The sequence below is a fragment of the Myodes glareolus genome, chromosome 22, assembly GCF_982192425.1.
Source record: "Myodes glareolus chromosome 22, mMyoGla1.1, whole genome shotgun sequence".
Lineage (NCBI taxonomy): Eukaryota > Metazoa > Chordata > Mammalia > Rodentia > Cricetidae > Myodes > Myodes glareolus.
Genome location: NC_142047.1, coordinates 49,005,713 through 49,024,947, shown reverse-complemented (window position 1 = coordinate 49,024,947; position 19,235 = coordinate 49,005,713). Strand labels below are relative to the sequence as shown.

General features: G+C 49.2%; 1 protein-coding gene across 1 annotated transcript in view; it reads left to right on the top strand.

Moving 5' to 3' along the window:
• The first annotated feature begins 10,136 nt into the window (after positions 1-10,136).
• Positions 10,137-19,235, top strand: part of Cotl1 (coactosin like F-actin binding protein 1) — a 34,542-nt gene continuing 25,443 nt past the window's right edge. Inside the window, exons 1-2 of the mRNA XM_048437393.3 lie at positions 10,137-10,378; positions 10,476-10,558. Coding sequence (XP_048293350.1) covers positions 10,302-10,378; positions 10,476-10,558 — 160 coding nt within the window. The 5' untranslated portion in view covers positions 10,137-10,301. The remainder of the gene's footprint in view (positions 10,379-10,475; positions 10,559-19,235) is intronic.

Below are 19,235 nucleotides of genomic sequence, written 5' to 3'. Positions count from 1 at the left end.
ACAAACAAACAAGTACATAAATGTGTCCACTTTGAAGTTTCCAGGCTCATTTCCAGTAAGTTGCAATCCCTGCTAGCGCACGCTGTCCAAGCCTCTCAGATCCTGGGTTCCAGCCACACACCTACCTCCTCTTTCTCACGAGTCTCTGGTTTGGCTAGAATAAAGGAGAATGGCTTCCTGCCCTACAGCCTAAGTGGCCTTGGCTCTTTAAAACAGCCTGCACCCATGGCTGGACACTGGCAGGGAATAGTCTCCAGGCAATCTGGGGCCTCCATTCCTGCTGCTCCTTTCCTGTGATGACTCCTTCTCTTACGGACAGGAGGCTGTCCTTTCTTATGGAGGCTGGGCTCCAGTGGCGGCACCTCTTTGCTGCGCCCCACCTTTAAGGAGAACACAGCCTGCGTACATGAATAAAAAAAGCTTGCATTACTTAATTTGGTCATGATTAGGGTCAGCAGTCTTTCTCATTGAATCTTTGGGATTTAACACATGCTTAACCACCGAGCCATCTCTCCCGCTCCTGGACCACTTATTTGTAAGGATGCCTCCCAGATGATTTCTCATGCCTGGTCCCCTAGGTCCACAGCAGTGTCGTCTCCTGTGAGATACTGCAGCTGCCAATGATGTGCCAAGCCTTCCTCCCCTTCCTCTGACATCAGCTGTATGTAGACCCAGAGTCAGTGCTGGCCATCAGGCCTGGGGTAGCAGCTGTGCCTATGACTGTTATTCATTACCTAATTAAATGATACGCAGATGCTGAGGCAGAAGAGGAAAAGCCTTGGCACACATCTCTAGGAAGACAGGCGAAGATCAGAGGCCAGAAGAGGCAAAGGACGAAGAGAAAGCACGGGAAACCAGGTGGACGGGCGGAGGGAAGCCGTGCCTGTCTGGGTGAAGGGCCCGTGGGATCCACTCTGTCAGCCGCATCAGTGAAAGAACACTGCAGCAGAGGCTGGTGGTGTAGGCCTGTCATCTTAGCTACTGGGAGTGAGGAGGCCAAGGCAGGAGGATTGTGAATTCAGTGCCACTTAATGAGCCTTTATCTCAAAATGAAAAAAAATAAAAGAGCTGGAGGTGTAGCTCAGGGGTCGAGTGATTACCTGGCAGGTGAGAGGTTGCTACCTCCACCACAAACTCTCTCCAAATGCTAAAGAATGTTCTTTGTAGCAGGGTATACTCATGTCTACATGTGACACTGGGGAAGCGGGGTTACTGTGGGACTTAGAGAAGGGCCTTTCCCCCAAGGTTCTCTGCCTGTGGCTTCCTCTAGGGCCACCCCCTTGGGGAACGCTGTTGTAGACTGGTACTTAGGAAGGGAGAGTAGGAAACCAGGACAGATTAATTGGCCATGTGCTCATGGAACACAAGGTCCCGGACAAACCTGTCCTTGGCTTTTTGAAGATGCTACTGTTCAGGAGGTTTTGACTACAACTCGTTTCCCATGGCCTGTTTTATTTCCTTGTATTTAGCAAGAGACGAGTGTGACATGGGCTCTTACCTGTCCAATACTGTGTGCTGTCAGGATCTGCGTTTATGAAAAAGCTCACTTTTTGAAATAGCAACTGTTTACACTATCATTTTAGCCTATTGTTTTATACAGGAATTGAATGGCTGCCTTTCCTCTAGTTTATTTTAAAACTACTTTTTGTTGTTGTCATTTTTTTTAAAAAGATTTATTTATTTATTTATTTATTTATTTATTACATATACAGTGTTCTGTCTGCACGTATGCCTGCACACCAGAAGAAGGCACCAGATCTCATTACAGATGGCTGTGAGCCACCATGTGGTTGCTGGGAATTGAACTCAGGACCTCTGGAAGAGCAGTCAGTGCTCTTAACCTCTGAGCCATCTCTCCAGCCCTTGTTGTTGTATTTTAAAGATTTTATTTTAAATTGTGTGTGCCCATAGATGCCAGGAGAAGGCATTAGATCTCTGGGAGCTGGGGTTCGTTATAGGCTGTTATGAACTGCTCAACATTGGGCTGGGAACTGAAATCGGGTCCTCTGGAAGAGCTATATCTTAATCATCGGGCCATCTCTCTAGTCCTTAGTTATTTTTAAATTAAAAGGTTAGGGCAGTCAGAACAAAACACAGTTTGTCAGAAGACAAATCCCAGCTCTGTGGAGCATTTGACTTGTTTTGTTTAACAGAGAAAAGTGTAAACTTTGACTTGTTTGGTTTTGTTTTGTATTTCACACACATTGGTGTTTAGCTAGCATCTTTGTCTGTGCGAGGGAGTCAGATTTCCTAGAACTGGGATTATAGACAGTTGTGAACTGCCATGTAGGTGCTGGGAATTGAACCCAGGTCCTCTGGAAGAACAGCCAGTGCTCTTAACCACCAAACCACCTCTCTAGCCCTCTAAAATGTGATGTTTCAACCATGTTCCTCTAAAATAAATCACAAATCTCTTTCCTTCCTTCCTTTCTTCCTTCCTTCCTTCCTTCCTTCCTTCCTTCCTTCCTTCCTTCCTTCAGTTGTTTGTTTGTTTGTTTGTTTTTTGAGACACGGTTTCTCTGTGTAGCCCTGGCTGTCCTGGAACTCACTCTGCGGACCAAGCTCGAATTTACAGAGATCTGCCTGCCTCCTGAGTGCTGGGATTAAAGGTGTGCACCATCATCTCCCAGCAGCACAATTTTCTAATCTTATCTTACTCCTTTTGTTCTTGGTGCAGCCAAATGTTCATGTTGTTTTCAAAGTTCCTAGTATTTTTTAAGTTTATTTATTTATTTATGTACTTTATGTATATGTGTGTTTTGCCTGTATGCACACCAGAAGAGGGCACTGGATCCCATAGGGACTACAGATATAGATAGTTATGAGCCACCACATGAGTGCTGGGAATTGAACTCAGGACCTCTGGAACAGTAGCCAGTGCTCTTAACCAGCCCTCACTATCCCTCCAGCCTCCTCCCCCGCCAGTATTTTCTTTAAAAAGGAAGATGCTCAGGCCTGATCATCTTGCAGCCAGGCTGGACCTTCAGCATTCTAGTACCCTAGGGATTGGTCCATCACGTCCCTCTGTAGATAATATGGCGATGTACTGGTGACAGGCAGGACTCAGTCACATCAGATTCTACTAGATCTGTGCAAAGGCAGTGAAGGGTACCCTGAAGACAGGATTCAAAGCAAACACTGGCAGCTGCATAAAAATTGTGTGAGAGAGAAAGGAATGTGGTCCCTGCCTGCTGTGCGAAGCTCTGCATCCTCAAAGTGAAGATGTGTGGGCACCTGTTATGGTGACTGAAACCAACCTCACTTTACAAGCAAAACAAACCAAAACAAAACAATCCACCTGTCTTGTTCATAGTTGATGATGCCAATAAATTGACATATGCTTCACTCTCAAAAAAAAAATCATATTTATTTATCTATGTGTGCATGGGAGAGGGATGCACTCCAGGGCCTGCCAGATGGTCCAGCCAGGGAAGGTACTTGCTGCCAAGTTGAAGAACCTGAGTTTGGTCCCTGGGACCCACAAGGTGGAAGAAGAGAACAGACACAAGTTGACCTCTGACCTCTGTATCTGCATTCTGTAGCATGCAGGCTTGGGGCCGGTGCCTGCCACCTGCCGAGCTCCTACCAAAAGAGACCTTGACCTCTGTGCAGAACCTCTGGACTCCTAAGTAGTTGAAACTCAGGGCATATTGCCTGAGCAGCCAGCAGCCAGGAGCCCCGAGACTGCACCTTCAGCCCTCACTTAGGCAACTTAATCTTTCCGACACCCCTGAGGACCTCTTTTTAAAGCCCTCACATTGGTGAGATCAGCTCATTCCATTAATAGTCCTGTCTATAAATATTCCTTCCCAGGGAGGCACCTGTTTCAAGGTGCAGCCACTTGCTGAGGAAGCAAGAGTCGGGTGTGTGCTGTTCCACCTGGCAGGTCAGCTGAGGAGGATCTTTTTTCCTTCAGCTTTTAGCCCCAAGGAAAATGTGGAAACCACGGCTCTGACCTCAAAGAGTCTGTTGGGGTTCTGCAAGGACAGAAATACAGCAGTCAAATATGATGGGTTTTGCTGTTTTGTTTTTAAAGACTTTTTTAAAAAAAAATCTCTCTATCTCTCTCTCTCTCTCTCTCTCTCTCTCTCTCTCTCTCTCTCTGTGTGTGTGTGTGTGTGTGTATGTGTGTGCCTGACTTCCTAAATATTATGTGTGTGCAGGTGTTTGTGGAGGTCAGAGGGTGCCAGATCCCCTAGAACTGAAGTTACAGATGGTTGTATGCCATGTGTGGGTGCTGGAAAGTGAACATGGGATCCTTTGAAAGAGCAACAAGTGCTTTTAACCATTGACCTGTCTCTCCAGCCCTTGGTTTTTGTTTTTATTTTTGTTTGGAGACAGGGTCTCATAGTTCAGGCTTGTCTCTACTGGCTGAGTAGGCTCCTGACCCCTCTTTCTTTGCTTCTCGGATGCTAGACCTACCTTTCTATCTGTGTAAATAAGGTTTTTTGTTTGGTTGGTTGGTTTTTTTTTTAGATTTATTTATTTAGTATGTATACAACATTCCTTCCATGTATGCTTGCATGCTAGAAAAGGGCACCAGACCCCATTACAGATGGTTGTGAGCCACCATGTGGTTGCAGGGAATTGAATTCAGGACCTCTGGAAGAACAGTCAGTGCTCTTAACCTCTGAGCCATCTCTCCAGCCCCCCCCCCCCCCCCGCCTTTTTAAATTTTTCAAGACAGGGTTTCTCTCTGTGTAGCTCTGGCTGTTCTGGAACTCTCTTTGTAGACCAAGCTGGCCTTGAGCTCACAGAGATCCACCTGTGTTTGTTTTCCAAGTGCTGGGATTAAAAGAATATGCCACCACTGCCCAGCTAAATAAGATATTCTTAAAAACTCAGCACAGAGTTCTCTTAAAGCCTGGGTAGCCCAGCAGCCTGACTCCATCTTGTGATTTCCAAACTCTGCTTTCTGATGGAGATGTAAAGCCCCTGAGGTCAGACGGCCTTGGTTTAAATGGCACCACTACCACGTCCAACCCTGGGCGTGGGCCCAGTGTGTGCACAGCTGTAGCCCCAGTACTCAGGAAGCTGAAGCAGAAGGATTTCAAGTTCAAGGCCAGTCTCGGTTATTTAACGAGAGGCTGTACCGAAACAAAACCAGCCCTAGAGGATGGCTTCAAGTCTCATCTAGGCTGACACAGGGACAGAGAATTAACAGAGAAGGAGCTGTGCGCAGCCGAGCATGGTGGAGCACACTTGTAATCCTAGCACCTGGGAGTGGAGGCAGCAGGACCAGGAGATGAGGCCAGCCTGGGCTCCAGGAGACCCGCCTCCAAAAATCAAGACGTGAAAGGGTAGATATGATCAAAACACACTGTACACACCTATTATATTCTCTAAGAAAAATTACGTAAGAAGCCAGTCAGCTGATGGAAAACAGACCCACAGAACTTAACACGATGTCTGGCACTCCATGCAGGGTCACAGGACATCATATTTGTTAATGTTAGATAATTAACATATAGAATTATGATGTCATTACTGTTAGTGTTATAGAATGCTGTAGAGGCCTAGCATAAATAGAACTGCAATGGCATTTCATACATTATCATATATATTGCTTATCTGGGTGGGCATGGGCCTGGAAGGAGGCTGTGAAGGAGCTCCCAGAAACCAGTGTCTCCAGGCTGTGGCCACTGTCTATCTCTTGGGACAGTAACGGGTGCTGCTAAGGCCTTTGAAATTGGAGGTGTGTGTGCGTCAGTGGGACAGGATGTCTATGTCTGTCTGGGATTCCTGTGGCTCTTACAGGCAGGCACCCATGGTGTTCTAGATAGACAAATCCCTGCTTGTAGACCTGGCATTCTTCTAGGGGTGGACAGACAAAATATAAGATGAAAGAAAGACGATGTCAGAGTGATCAATGGGTGCTGAGAGGCAGAAGCTTTGGTGACAGTGACTGGCGGGGTGTTACAGAGGACCTTCTTTCATGGCTGGTGAAAGCCATGGTGGGGTGGTAGCTGTGCTCACTTGGGGGTAAAGTGTGCCCCTGTGTTCTGTCCTCCATGTACATCCCAGGTTCGAACTCAGGTTGTCAGATTTGGTAGCAAGCTCCTTTATTTACTGAGCCATATCAGTGGCCCATTTTTTTGTTTTGTTTTATTTTGAGTTTGCCACAAGATCTTACTCTGTAGCTGTTGGCTGTCCTGGAACTGTAGATTCAGGTGACCTGAAACTTATGTCACTTCTCTTGTCTCTTCCTCTGGGTTCCTGTGGTTACAGGTGCAGGCCACCACACCCAGCCAGGTTACTTTCTGTATTGTGATATTCTACGGAGCCCAGTTGAGGTCAGTATTCACAGCACAGCTGAGTAGATTGACAGAATCAAGGTCCATGGCAAAGCAACCCTGTCACATGTGCAGTCCAGTAGAGGGCGCTCTCAGCAAGGAGCAGAAAGAACTGTTGAGGGCCCTAGGGAATTAATTCCGGTTTCCCCATTCCCATTGTCAGCGTGGTGCTCGGAATGTAGAGCCAGAAGATGCAAGGTTAAGTTCACTTTTTTTTTGGGGGGGGGTAATAATTAATACTTCCTTTCTTTTGTTTTTGAGGCAGGGTTTTACTATGTAGGCCTGGTTAGCCTGGAACTCACTATGCAGTCCTGGCTGGTCTACAACTCTCTTCCATGTTGGGATTAAAGACTGTGTGCCACCATATGTCACCATGCACTGCCATGTCACTATGTCCCACCATGCTCCACCATGCACCATCAAGCTCCTCGGTAGTAATTTCATATAAGTAAATAATATATTCACATGATTTAAAAACAAATGTAGGCTGGACATAATGGCACAAACCTTTAGTTCCAGTACTCAGTATTTGGGAGGCAGAGGGAGATGGATCTTTGGTCTACAGAGTGAGTACCAGGACAGCCAGGACTACACAGAGAAATACTATTTTGAAAAACCAAACCAAACCAACCAACCAACTAATCAACCAAACAAACAAACGAAAAACAGGGCATGGAGGGATGGCTCAATGGTTAAGAGCGCTTGTTGCTTTCAAAAGGACTCAAGTTCAGTCCCAGCACCCAGGTCAGGCAGCTCACAACTTCCTGTAACTACAGCTCTAGGGGATCTGATTTCCTCTTCCGGAATTTTTCATGTCTATAGGCTCATCTGACCCGGGGGCCCACACCTGTAATCCCTGCATTTGAGACAGGGAGGTAGGAGTATCAGGAATTCAGAGTTACCCTCGGCTATATGGTGAATTAGAGGCCAGCACGGGCTACATGAGACCCTATCTCAAACACACGCACACAAAGAACAGAAGGGGAACTATCTTAATCAGTGAAGTACTTCCTGTGGCAGCATGAGGACCTGATTTGACCCCCTGAACTCACATACAAAAAATATAAAGCCACATGGTGGCTGAGTTTGTAATCCCAGTGCTGGGGAGGCAGGGAGGTGGAGACAATGGACCCTTGGGGTTGAATGGCCAGCCAGACTAGCCTAGTGGGCGAGCTCCATGCCAGCTAGGGAGCCTGACTGAAAACACAAGGTGGAAGGCATCTGATAGCCTCTGCTACACACACACACACACACACACACACAGAGAGAGAGAGAGAGAGAGAGAGAGAGAGAGAGAGAGAGAGAGAGAGAGGAGAGAGCCAGCAGTCACTGGAACTGAGTGGTTGCATTAGCTTTCATGCTATTTTTTTTTCATTTTGTAGGGTGTAGTAATATTTTTCCTTAGCAGCCCCCTCCATATGTGTGTATGTATGTATGCAGGGCTTTTCTTATTGTTGTTTCATTTTGTTTGCGAGACAGGGTGTCTCTGTGTAACAGCTCTGGCTGTGCTGGAACTCACTCTGTAGTGTATGTAGTTTGTATTGAGACAATCTCATGTAGCCCAGACTGGACTTCAATTGGCTGGTATCTAAGGACCAACCTGAACTGATTCTCTTGCATTCACCTCCTAAGTACTAGGACAACCGGTGCGTGTCTCTATACTTTTTATTTATTCAAATGTATGTATGTATGTATGTATGTATATGTGTATGCATGTATGTGTGTATGTGAAAGTGTATGTGGTGTGTGTGTGTGTGTGTGTGTGTGTGTGTGTGTGTGTGAGTGTGAGTGTTTTGAGTTTTAAGCTTTGGTTAGAAAGACCTTTCCTATTCCAGGCAAGAAAGAAGCACCTCATGTTTTCTTCTGGCCCCTGCGGGGTTTCTTTTATTCATGTTTTGACACTGATGCCTGCTGTGGACAACACCCATCCTTTCTAAGGGCCATCTTCCCTTCCCTTTGCCAAGGACCACTGTGAGCTCCATCAGTTAGGAATTTTATCTTCTCTTTCTCTCTGTATATATGTATATATGTGGGCACATGCATGTGTACACACATGCCATAGTGTGCTTGTGGTGTGATTTGAGAGACTTGGTTTTCTCCTTTCTTCAGGCGGGTCCCAGGGATCAAACTCAGGTCACCAGTTGCACCTCCTGTTTTTACTTTTCATTCACGGCAGCATCTGCTCCCTCTGGTCTGCAGCTCCTGAGCTGCCCACCCACAATTATTAACCCACCACTGATTGACAGGCCATTAGTTTCTTTTTGTTTTCCTTGTCAAAGATTCTAATCCCCCTCCCTCCCTTCCCCTTTTTTTGGACTTCTCTATTTTCATTTTGTGTGTGTGTGTGTGCACATGCATGTGAAGAAGCCTACAGATGTCAGAAGAGGGCATCAGATTCTCCTGGAGCTGTAATTACAGACAAGGGTGCTGGGAAAGAAACTACAGTCCTCAGAAAGAGAACGAACCACCTCTGTCAACCTGAGACCTTTTTGTCTCTTACCTGTCTCTTTTTGTTATAAAAGTTTTTTTAATAATTAAGCATTTAAATGCCATATTCCCCAGATCTCTGAATAGATGAGGGCTGTTTGCTGGGTATAGATGAATTGTAACTTCAGTATAAAATCTGCCTGGAGATGATTGTGTAGCCCAGGCAGGCTTGGAACTCAGTGTGTAGCCCAGGCTGGGTGTCCATGTACAACCTTTCCCCAACCTCCTGACTTCTGAGATGACTGGGGTGAGCTACTGTGCCCAGAGAACCTGGGGCCTCACAGATCCTGGACCACTGGGCCACACCCTCAGTCTCAAGGGTTCTCCTATCTGCTGTATATTGTTCTGGACCTTTTCAGTTTCTGTCTAGGACTCTGTTTAGTTAATTGCAAACCAACATTGACCTCTTTTGATGTCTGCCTTTGCTTACACACACCATTTCAATGAAAGCTGAAGGTGCCCAGGGAGGCTGGCCATGTTATTCTTACCATGGGACGAGAGCAGTATTCTTGGAGGAGTTTCAGGACTCCTGAATGGCACTGGGTGTAATTCCAGAGCTGGGCCTCCAGGACCCGCCTTTCACCTGCCTGTAGGACAGACAGTGGATGAGGAGTGATACCCAATGAGGGAATTAAGGATCCTTCCCACCCCAGTCAGCTTTTGCTTAAGAGCCTAACGTGACTGCAGACAGCTAGGCTACAAAGTCAACAGTGATTCCCAGCCTGCCCCTTTCCAAATGAAAGGTTTCCTTCTTTCCAGTTCCTCTCATCCCAAACCCACAGAACAAACACCGGGGTTGTGGCCGGTCTTGCCAACCTGGCTCATCAGACTTGCTGAGTTAACTTATCCTCTTGGAGGTGAGGGGGCGTGGGGAGCTCTGCAGTCCAGCTCACTGGTAGAGGCGAAGGAGAAGAGAATAAGATTTAAGAGAAGATGGAGAGGAAGAGGAAGAAGGGTAGAAAGGGTGGTGGAGGAGGAAAGAGGCCCTGGGAGGAGGGAGAAGGGACTGGGGTGGGATAAAAGGGATCGATGAGAGGAGGGGAGAACAAGGAAGAGGGAGAGAGAAGAGAAGGAGGACAACGGAGTGAGGGAAGGAGATGATGGGAGAAGAGAGGTAAGGAAGAGAACGAGATTGGAGAACCCAGAAGGTGGTGGAAGAAGAGAGGGGCTGGGGAAGGAAGAGAAGGAAGGGGGGGGGAACTAAGAGGAAGAGCCCCTCCTCCAATCTTCCGCGGAGTTGCGCAATCCACCCAGGCTGAGATTGGCCTCTGGATGTGCGAGACACCCCGCCCCCGGCCCTCGTGACCAATAGTGACTGAGGGGCGTGGCCTTCCTGGGACTAGAGTCCGGGCGCGCGATCTGGCTCCGCATTAGCCGCGGGCGCCTCTCTCGGTATCCGAATTTCCAGGACCGAGTTGCCGCCCTTGTTTCCCCCCACCCAGCTCGCTCTCTGCGCTCGCTCGAACCTCGCAGCCTGTCAGGGGCGCGCTCACTGGCTCCAGCAGTGTCCTCGCGGCGGCCATGGCCACGAAGATCGACAAGGAGGCGTGTCGCGCGGCGTACAATCTAGTGCGGGACGACGGCTCGGAAGTCATCTGGTGAGCAACGCTGCGGGCCCGGGGATGCCGGTAGTGACTTGCTTCGTGCCGCCCGCCGCTGCCTCACCTCTGTTTCTTTTCTTCTTCCAACCCAAAGGGTGACTTTCAGATACGATGGCGCCACCATTGTCCCAGGCGATCAGGGAACGGATTACCAGCACTTCATCCAGCAGTGCACAGGTAGGGACCTGAGACCTTTTGGGAGACGGTGGGCACCCTGGGCACCAAGGTGGTTGGACATCCAAGCAGCAACATATTTGGTCTGTTCCTCCGACTCTCGGTTTGGTTTGGTGTTTCTGCCATTTTCTTTTTTTTTCCAATTTGAGACAGGGTCTTATTATGTATCCAGGGTGACCTCCAACTGGCTATTCTCCTGCCACAAGCATCTAGTTCCGGGATTGTAGGCATGCACAGCCATGCCAGGCTCTGATCTGAGCTTCCTAAAGTCCAGTGTGTGTCCCTCACCCTCTACCCCCTTTGTCCATCAGCAGAGGCCGAAGTGACCAGTGCAAATTCCTCCCCTGGCAGTGTCAGATCAGATGGCTTCTTCCGCCCCCTGTGGTTCACTGGGTTTCCAGGTCAGCTCGGCCAGTTCCAACTCCAGTGTCCAGCCCTATCCACTAACCCTCTCTGATTGGCCAGTGAACAATAACAACGAAGCCCCTGGGGGCTGCAAGCTGAAGGCAGAACCCAGGGCCCCACCCTCCTTTCTCCTTCCATCTTTGTCCGTATCTGCTTCCATACAAGCCTTTAATTTGAAGAGTCCAGAGCCACATGCTAAAGGCGGATGCCTGATGTTGCTCTGTGAGGTCTGGAGAAAGTGAAGCTGACTTGGGAGGTCCGAGTGGCCGGTTTCATAGGGAGTGAATGGCCACTGACTGGGGTGGGGAATGGGGGAAGACCTGAGAGCTGAAGTGCCCCCTGGTTTGGTGTGAAGGATTCATGCAGGTGTGTGACTTACTAAAAGCATCATCACATGGGAAACTTAAGGTTCGTGTGTGTTCCAAACTTCCCCCAGAGTGGTGTGTGGCCCTGAAAGAACACATGGCCTAAGTGGCCACAGTCCCTTGCAGAAACAGACCTTCAGGACACAGCTGATAATGTGATCTTTTAAGGAGCTGGTGTGCCGTGCAGTTTGGTGTTCTGCAGAGGCAGGAGGATGGAGAGTTGGAGGCCATCCTGGGCTGTGCACTCCTGCCTCCCCCCCCCAGTAAAAAAAAAAAAAAAGAGCTTTTGAATAGGAGACCCTGGGTCCTTGTGACCCCTGTTGTCTCTAGCTTGGGAACTAACTTCAGACAAAGGCAGGCCACCTGGAAGCTAGGGTGTGGACTCCTGGCCAATGGCTGTGGGTTTGAATCCCACTGGGGCTGCTTCCCAGCTGGGTGGGTTGGGACAAGTCCCTGTGGGGGCCATTGTTCCTCATCTGTCATCTCTGAGTGCTGCTGTGGGATTGAATGATCCCAAGTGTGTTAAGTGTTCAGTACAGTGCTTGTCAGAGTCATTGGCGGCATACAAACAAAAACCAAGCCAAGGTCACATGACTTCTTTCTTTAACAGCTTTCTTTTTTTTCTATATTCTTCTTTTTTTTATTTTCATTTTTTAGCACTGGGTATAGAACTTGCAGGGCGGGCACACATGCACTCTGCCACTGAGGCACATCTCAGTCTTAAAAATTAAAGTATTTTATTTTGAGACAAGTTCCCACTCAATAGTCCAGGCGGGCCTTGAACTTGATATCTTCCTACTTCTACTTCCTGGTTTGTGTTGAAAGCCAGCTTCGAGAAAACTTGTATGTTCCAGGATAGGCGTGTGACGATTAGAATTATTAAGCAAAAGGAATAGGAGAAATGGGAGACAGAAACACACAGAAACACAGAACAGCATCGGGAGGGACATTCAGCGAATACTGAATTCGCCTTGTTCAGTCTTCCACACGCTTATTAGATACTTCATGCCAAAATGGGAGGAGGGAGGCAACAGACTTCATAGCATGACACAAGGAATAGATTTGAATTCTCTGACCCTTGGTCCAGGTGGAGCGGATCCACTTCAACCCTCAAAGTACTAATTATCTATTGTCAACAACTTTGAGAGAGCAAAACCAAGCTCAAACTCTCTGACCTCCAGTCAAGGTAGAACAGGCTCACCACTGTGGGCCCACCTGGCTCTTTAATTACTTTCTGGCCTCAAACTCGCTAGGGTAGCTGAGCCTGGCCTGGAACTCCTGATCCTCCTGCCTCTGCTTTCTAAGGGCTGGGATTGTAGGCTTGCTTCACCATTCCCGGCTGCATAACTTTCTTAATTGAGTCATCTTTTGTCCTCGGTTCATCTCAAAGGGCATTTACTTTGTGTTGGGTGGTACTTAGATCTGTGTGCGGTTGTGTGTTCATGTGTAAGTGTTCTGCCGGCTAAAATGTCTCCTGGGAGTTGCTGCTAGACCCTGGGTTCATTGCTTTTGTAAATAATTCACTGAAGAAAACATCACCGGCGGAAAGTGCAACTCAGCGCTGTGCACAGGCTTCTGGCTCCAGAGCAGGATCTCCGCTGTTCTGACTGCAGTAAGTGCCTCCACAGCGGGGCAAGTGCAGGCTCAACTTTCCCCAGAGTTGGTGCAACCGTCAGCCGGATTGGCCTCATAGTCTCTGGGGCCAGGTGCTCCGCGCCCACTTCCCTCCTCACCCAGAGCCCATCCGCAGCCATCCTGCCTCTCTGACTATTTTCTCCTCCAGGCTGGAGAAGGTGACAGAGGAAGGCCAAGCATCCTGCTGATGGATTCCTAACTGATGCTCCCGGCTGTTGGACATCCGGCCTGGATGCTGCTTGGGGGGACACTTCCTTCCTCTGGTGGGCTGTGGCTTTCTGCTCGGGTCTCCCTGTGCTCACAGGGGTGGGATGGCAAACGTCTGGCGGGTGAGCTAAAAATGCTCTGCTGGCTGCTTGTCGGTCCTTGTGAATGGGCTGTGGGATCGGAGGCTGGTCTGCCGCAGCTGCAGTCTGTTTCTCCTCCCAGCCATCTGGTGGACAGTGGACAGATGGTTCTGCTTGCCACGTTTGCTCTCTGTCCCTCTCCTGCTGAGTCCTCCTGAGCCAGGGACCTCACCCTCCGCATTCCTGTTTGTTTTCTTACCTTCCACCATACCTGACCTGTGTGTCAGCCGTGCTTCCGGTGGGTTGATGGCTTCCTTCCAAGGAAGACCCAGAGAGGTTAAGTGACTTACCTGCCACCACACAGCTAGAAAGAGCAGAGCTGGGACTGGACTCTGAATCCCATTGCTCTTGGCCTTAAGGAAGTGGTTTCGGGTCCTGTTCCTTGTGTGTGGAATGGTTTGCAGATTAGAAGATCGTGTTTATTTAACTGTGACGTAGGGGGAGCCTTAAGTCCCCATCAGCTGTCCTGGCAGGCCCCAGAAGAAAGGCTTTTTTCTTGTTTCCAAGCACCTCAGAGGTGCGCAGAGTACAATCCTGCCTTTCTTATGGAATTGTTCTTCTTAATAACTACATAATAATAACAGAATGACTATATAAATATTAGTTTGCAAAGTTACTTTCACCCCTGTAATTTTTGTCCTGAGACTCAGTGGGTGCCTAGCCCAGCACACAGTAGGCCCACCTATATCTTGCCTATGATGGCCTCCTGTGGCACTAGCCTTAGCCTGGGTCTGTTTGCAGAAGCTGCTCAGTCTATGGGGAGAAGTGGTTGCCATGGTGCTGAGGGGTTCAGGCTGTTCTGGATTCAGATTCATGTTCCTGAATCAGGCAATCTGCCCATCTGGTGACCCTTCTGCCACAGTGGAATCAGCAGGAGTGTATGCTGAGGGCGTAATAAGTTCTTCAAATGCCAGTGAATAGGATTGGTGCTTTGTTCGGGGACAGAGGTCATGCAGAAGCAGGGTACCTGCTGAAAGTGGCAGAAAGGGGAGGAGGGGAAGATGGGGAAAAGGTTGAACTGTGTTAGGGGCTTCTGGGACCCCAGAGCCACATAGAGTCAGGCAGCATTGCAGCTCCGCTCACAGAGGTGGAGGGACCACTTGCCAACCAGAGAGGATGTATACCACCCATATGACAACTGTAGAAGGGGACCCATAGGTCTGGCATGGGTGACAGGGCAGAGACTCCAGCTGTCTAGAGTCACATTTCGGTTTTGTATCGTATAGACAGCTCAAGAGTTTTTGTATGTATGCACACGTATGTGTGGGTACATGTGAACATGTGGGTGCCCAGACCAGAGGTCAGTGTCAATGTTTCCTTGGTCACTCTATTTTAAGATTTGTGTATGTGTGTGCACTTCCATGTATGCACGTGCCAGGGTGCACATGTGGGGGTCAGTGGACAGTTTGTGGAAGTCAGTTTTCTCCTTCTGCCACCTAGGTTCCAGGGATCAAACTCAGGCGGTCAGGCTTGAGAATAGGCTCTGTCATCTGCTGAGCCATTTTGCTACTTTACCTCCTTTTTAAAAAAGACTTTTATTTATTTTGCATGTGTCCCTGCAGACCAGAAGTTGGCACCAGACTTTATAACAGGTAGTTGTGAGCCACCATGTGGTTGCTGGGAATTGAACTCAGGACCTTTGGAAGACCAGGCAATGCTCTTAACCTCTGAGCCATCTCTCCAGCCCCTCTCCTTGTTTTTTAAGACGGGGTTTTATCCTGAATCTGGAGCTCGCCAAGTTCAGTATATGACCAGTGCACCCCAAGGCTACCACACCCAGCTTTTGTATGAGTGCTGGGAATCCAGACTCAGGTTCTCATGCATGTGCAGGAGGCCCAGACCCTTTATCAACCAAGGAACACCCCCCCCCCCAAACTGCACCACCTAAGATTCTGAATACCTGAATAGGGTATTCAGAAACTCAGTGCAAAGACGAGGTGCAGACCAGTCAGGAATGTGTCCCCTTTCATTGTGTGGTCCTCAGTCTTCATAGTCATTCATTCTATGCTCTGGTGGCTACTCTGGAGTCTCCTTAGGGAAGCCAGGGAACATGTCACAGCATAGAAATTCTTACGCCCAGCAGATGTTTCATGGTCTCCCAAGAGGACTGACCACGTGACCAGGGGCCTAGTTTTTGTCTATATTCTTGAAATATTTCTCTATATGTATTTTCTGATTCAAAGCAGGACCAGCCTGTGGCTGTTGGGCCACCCATCATCCCTGCAGGGGCTGAGCTACCTCCTCCATCTTTTACTACCTTCTGGTTTTTGTTTCTGTTTCTTTTTTTACCTCTTTTTCCTGTGGCCCCTTTAAAACGGCTGCATAATATTCTCTCTGTCAATTGCAACATTGTCTAGCCAGTCCTCCTGATAGACCCAAAGGCTTCACTGCAAGCTGGTTTTCTTTTGGAAAGAACCCAGGCTTCTGGGAACGCATCCAGCGTTCTGGTGTAGGTTTTAGAGCCCGTGGAGAACAGCACAGCTGAAGGATCCAGTCTTCCGATAGCTGAAACCTGGCTGTGCTGTGTGACCTTGGGCGAAGCCTGGCTGTGCTGGCTGGCTACCTTGGGCAGGGTCTCCCAGAGTCTCTGTTTCTACGTCTATGAGATGACAGTGACTGTGGATGATTAAGTGACCGGATACAGAAGCACTGCCTGCAGAAAATAGAAGCTCAGTACATTTAAAGCTCTAACATAGCAGTCTTGGGAGGTGCCTGGCCCAGGCAGGTTGAAGTAAACTGGACTTAGAGGATGGTGCCTGGAGAAGGTAGAGTGTCAACAATGAAGCTGGATTGGCAGAGGTGCTGGGTTAATGCCAGGGCAGGCGAGACTCCCTTGGTCCTCTGGTCAGCCCCCAGAATAACCTGAAGCCTCTTTGAGGACACTGTCCTGCGTCTTGTCCTTTAGCAGGGAGGGTTGGAGGGAAAGTAGCTCTCAGATGACACATGACCTAAACTTGGCCAATCAGAGCAAGCCATCCCCACCACACTGATTAGCTCAAGATTGAGGTCTCACGTGATTCCTCAAGCTGATCAGGCCTGCTACTGGGACTGGGACTTTGGACAGGGCTCTTGGGAAAGAGTCCTTTAATCTTTCTCTGGGATTAAACCTTGAAAGAATAAAGAAGGCTTGGAGCTCACAGGACCCATTTGCCTCTGACAGAGAACCCGTGGACAGCTCAGGCAAAGGTCAGGGTTGGAGACAAGTTGGCATTGCTTACACCCTTGATCCAGCCATGCTTGAAGCTATTTCTACAGACTGTTCACTGCCCTGAGCCATTTGAATTCTTTTTCTTTCCTTCTGAGAGAGGATCTTAAAACTGTAGCCAAGGTTGGCCTCAAATTCACTGTATAGCTTAGGCTGGCCTGGTAGTCTTAAAATCATCCCCCTTAGTACCATGATTAAGATATAAGCCACCACTCTGGTAGACAGTTACCTTCAAGGGTGGCGAGTAGCTTGGATACTGTTCAGTTCAGTCTCCACTGGTGCCCCCCCACATTCTGCTGCTGAGTACATGAGCTTTGTGTCAGCCCTTTGGCTTTACGGCTTGGTGAAGTTTGTTCATGTCTTTGGGTTTGTGACCATGTTTGCTGGTGTAGGCTGGCAGCTCCCTGTCTTCTTTGTCATGAGTAGTTGACGCCCCCTCTCTTGAGAGCAGCTCCTTTAATCTCCACGTTCAGGAGCTGGTACAACCTCGGCAGCCTTCCTTCTGGTTTCCTGGGTTCTATAAACACCTCCCAGCCTCCCCTTCGCAGCTGTATTTTCTTGCTTGCTATTTTATTTTATTTTATTTTATTTTATTTTATTTTATTTTATTTTATTTTATTTTATGACTTTCTCACTGTGGAGTCCTGGATGGCCTGGAACTTGTTATGTAGACCAGGCTAGCCCAAAGTCATAGCAATCCACCTGCTTTTGTCTGCTGGGATTAAAGGCACAAACTGCTGCCATGCCCAGCCTCTTTGTCTCCCCCACCCCAATTTACTTACCTCTTCTGGTCTCACCAGAGACCTTAGTCTTCAGAAAAGAGCCCTGCTCCCTCTCTCCGCCCTGCCCCTTAATCTGCCCTGCCCCCTCCCTCCACTCTGTCCCCCTCCCTCTGCCCTGTCCCCTCCCTCCACTCTGTCCCCCTCCTGCCCTGCCTCTCCCTCCACTCTGTCCCCTTCCCTCTGCCCTGTCCCCTCCCTCCACTCTGTTCCCCTCCTGCCCTGCCCTCTCCCTCCACTCTGTCCCCTTCCCTCTGCCCTGCCCTCTCCCTCCACCCTGCCCCCTCCCTCTGCCCAGCTGGTTGGGGCGTCTTCACTACCCTTTCTTCCTTCTGTCCCTTCTCCTTCCTGCCAGTCAGTCTGAAAGCCCTCAGGGCTCCTCCCATCTTGGTGGCCTAGTCTTCCTTTTACTGAATAAGGCCTTTAAACTGACTTGAGCCCTGTCCTTGATCCCATGACCTGCTCCTCCAGCCATGGGTGACTTTCTGAGTTCACTTTGGTGCTGCACCCCCCCCCCCCCCATGACACTCTTGTGGCTTTTGTCCGGAAGGCCCCTGTACTGAGAATGACCTGGAAGGCACTTCAGGACCGGCAAGATAGCTATCACACACACCACTGACTTCACTGGTGCCTAGATCCTGGCACACTTGGGGTCTTTTCCTAAATGTCTCCTGTCTAAAAGGGACTCAAAACAACCTGTAGGCAGCGTTACCTCCGTTTTGCTGCAAAGAGCCTGCCCATTTCCTTCACCATGTGGGGTGGCCAGCGAAGGTCGGTTGGCATGCTGAAGCAGTGCCCACCGCAGTCCCACCCCACTCTTCCTTAGACCTTGTGGGCAGTCTTCCTGCCTCCCCTGTCATCCTTCTTTCTGCTTGCCAGGGAAGCTCCTATGCATTAGTTAAGACCCAGGGTAAATGTTACCCTTGTCCTAATGGTACTGACCACATATATAGATAGCATACACTCGTGTGTGTGTGTGTGTGTGTGTGTGTGTGTGTGTGTGTGTGTGTGAATGAGAGAGAGAGAGAGAGAGAGAGAGAGAGAGAGAGAGCGAGAGAGCACTATCCCATGACATGACAAGGTCCTGAAGAGACTTCATGTTTTAGTGAGGTTCATCTTGGTGGTGTTCATGGTAGCCATGGCCTGAACTACCCCCACCCGCCCCCCTCATGAGTGTGTTGTTCCCTTGAGTGTCCTGAGTCATGGCTTCTCCTGTAACAGCTGGCTCTCCAGCCTTCCGTTTCCACTTCAAGAAGGAAACCCCATACTGCCTGACCTCCAATCTCTATTCCACATGAGCTGTGTGACCTTGGCAAGTCATCTAGCTTCTCTGTGCCCAGTGTGTCCCTCAAAAGAGCTAGCCTCAGCTCAGGCCAGTCTAAACCTGTAGCCTCAGCCACTTTCTGTCCAACCAGCCTGCTTGGTTTTCTCCTGGGCAGTTTTAAATTAGCTGAGTGCAGGCCAGGGCGGGGTTGGAGGAATAGAGACCCTCAGGAAGCAAGAATGAGGGTGTGGGTTGGGTGAGGCAGAAGGGAGGAGAAGCAGTAAAGTCAGCTGGTGAAGGTGTAGGTACCCCAAATGGCACTCTGCGGGGACCCTTGAGGATCCGCTAGGAAGCTGGAGCACACTCCTACTGTTTTAACACCCCCCCCCCCCCCCCGCTTCATTGGCTGAGAGGTGTCTTCAAACTTTAGGGCTGCATGGCCCGAGGCTGCATCTTTGTGGAGTCAAGCAGTCAGCAGTTTTGTGGACAGGCCATAAGCAGAGTAGCCCAGTGTTCTGGAGGCCAGCACTCCTTGGAGCAGGAGGCAATATCGAAGGCCACGCCCACATACACTTTCCTATCTCTGCTGGGATCTGAGCCTAGGACCAGAGCCTGGTCTGTCTGATGTGTTGTGTTGGGAGCACACAGGAGTGTGGGGGCAGCACCACAGCCCCCATTGC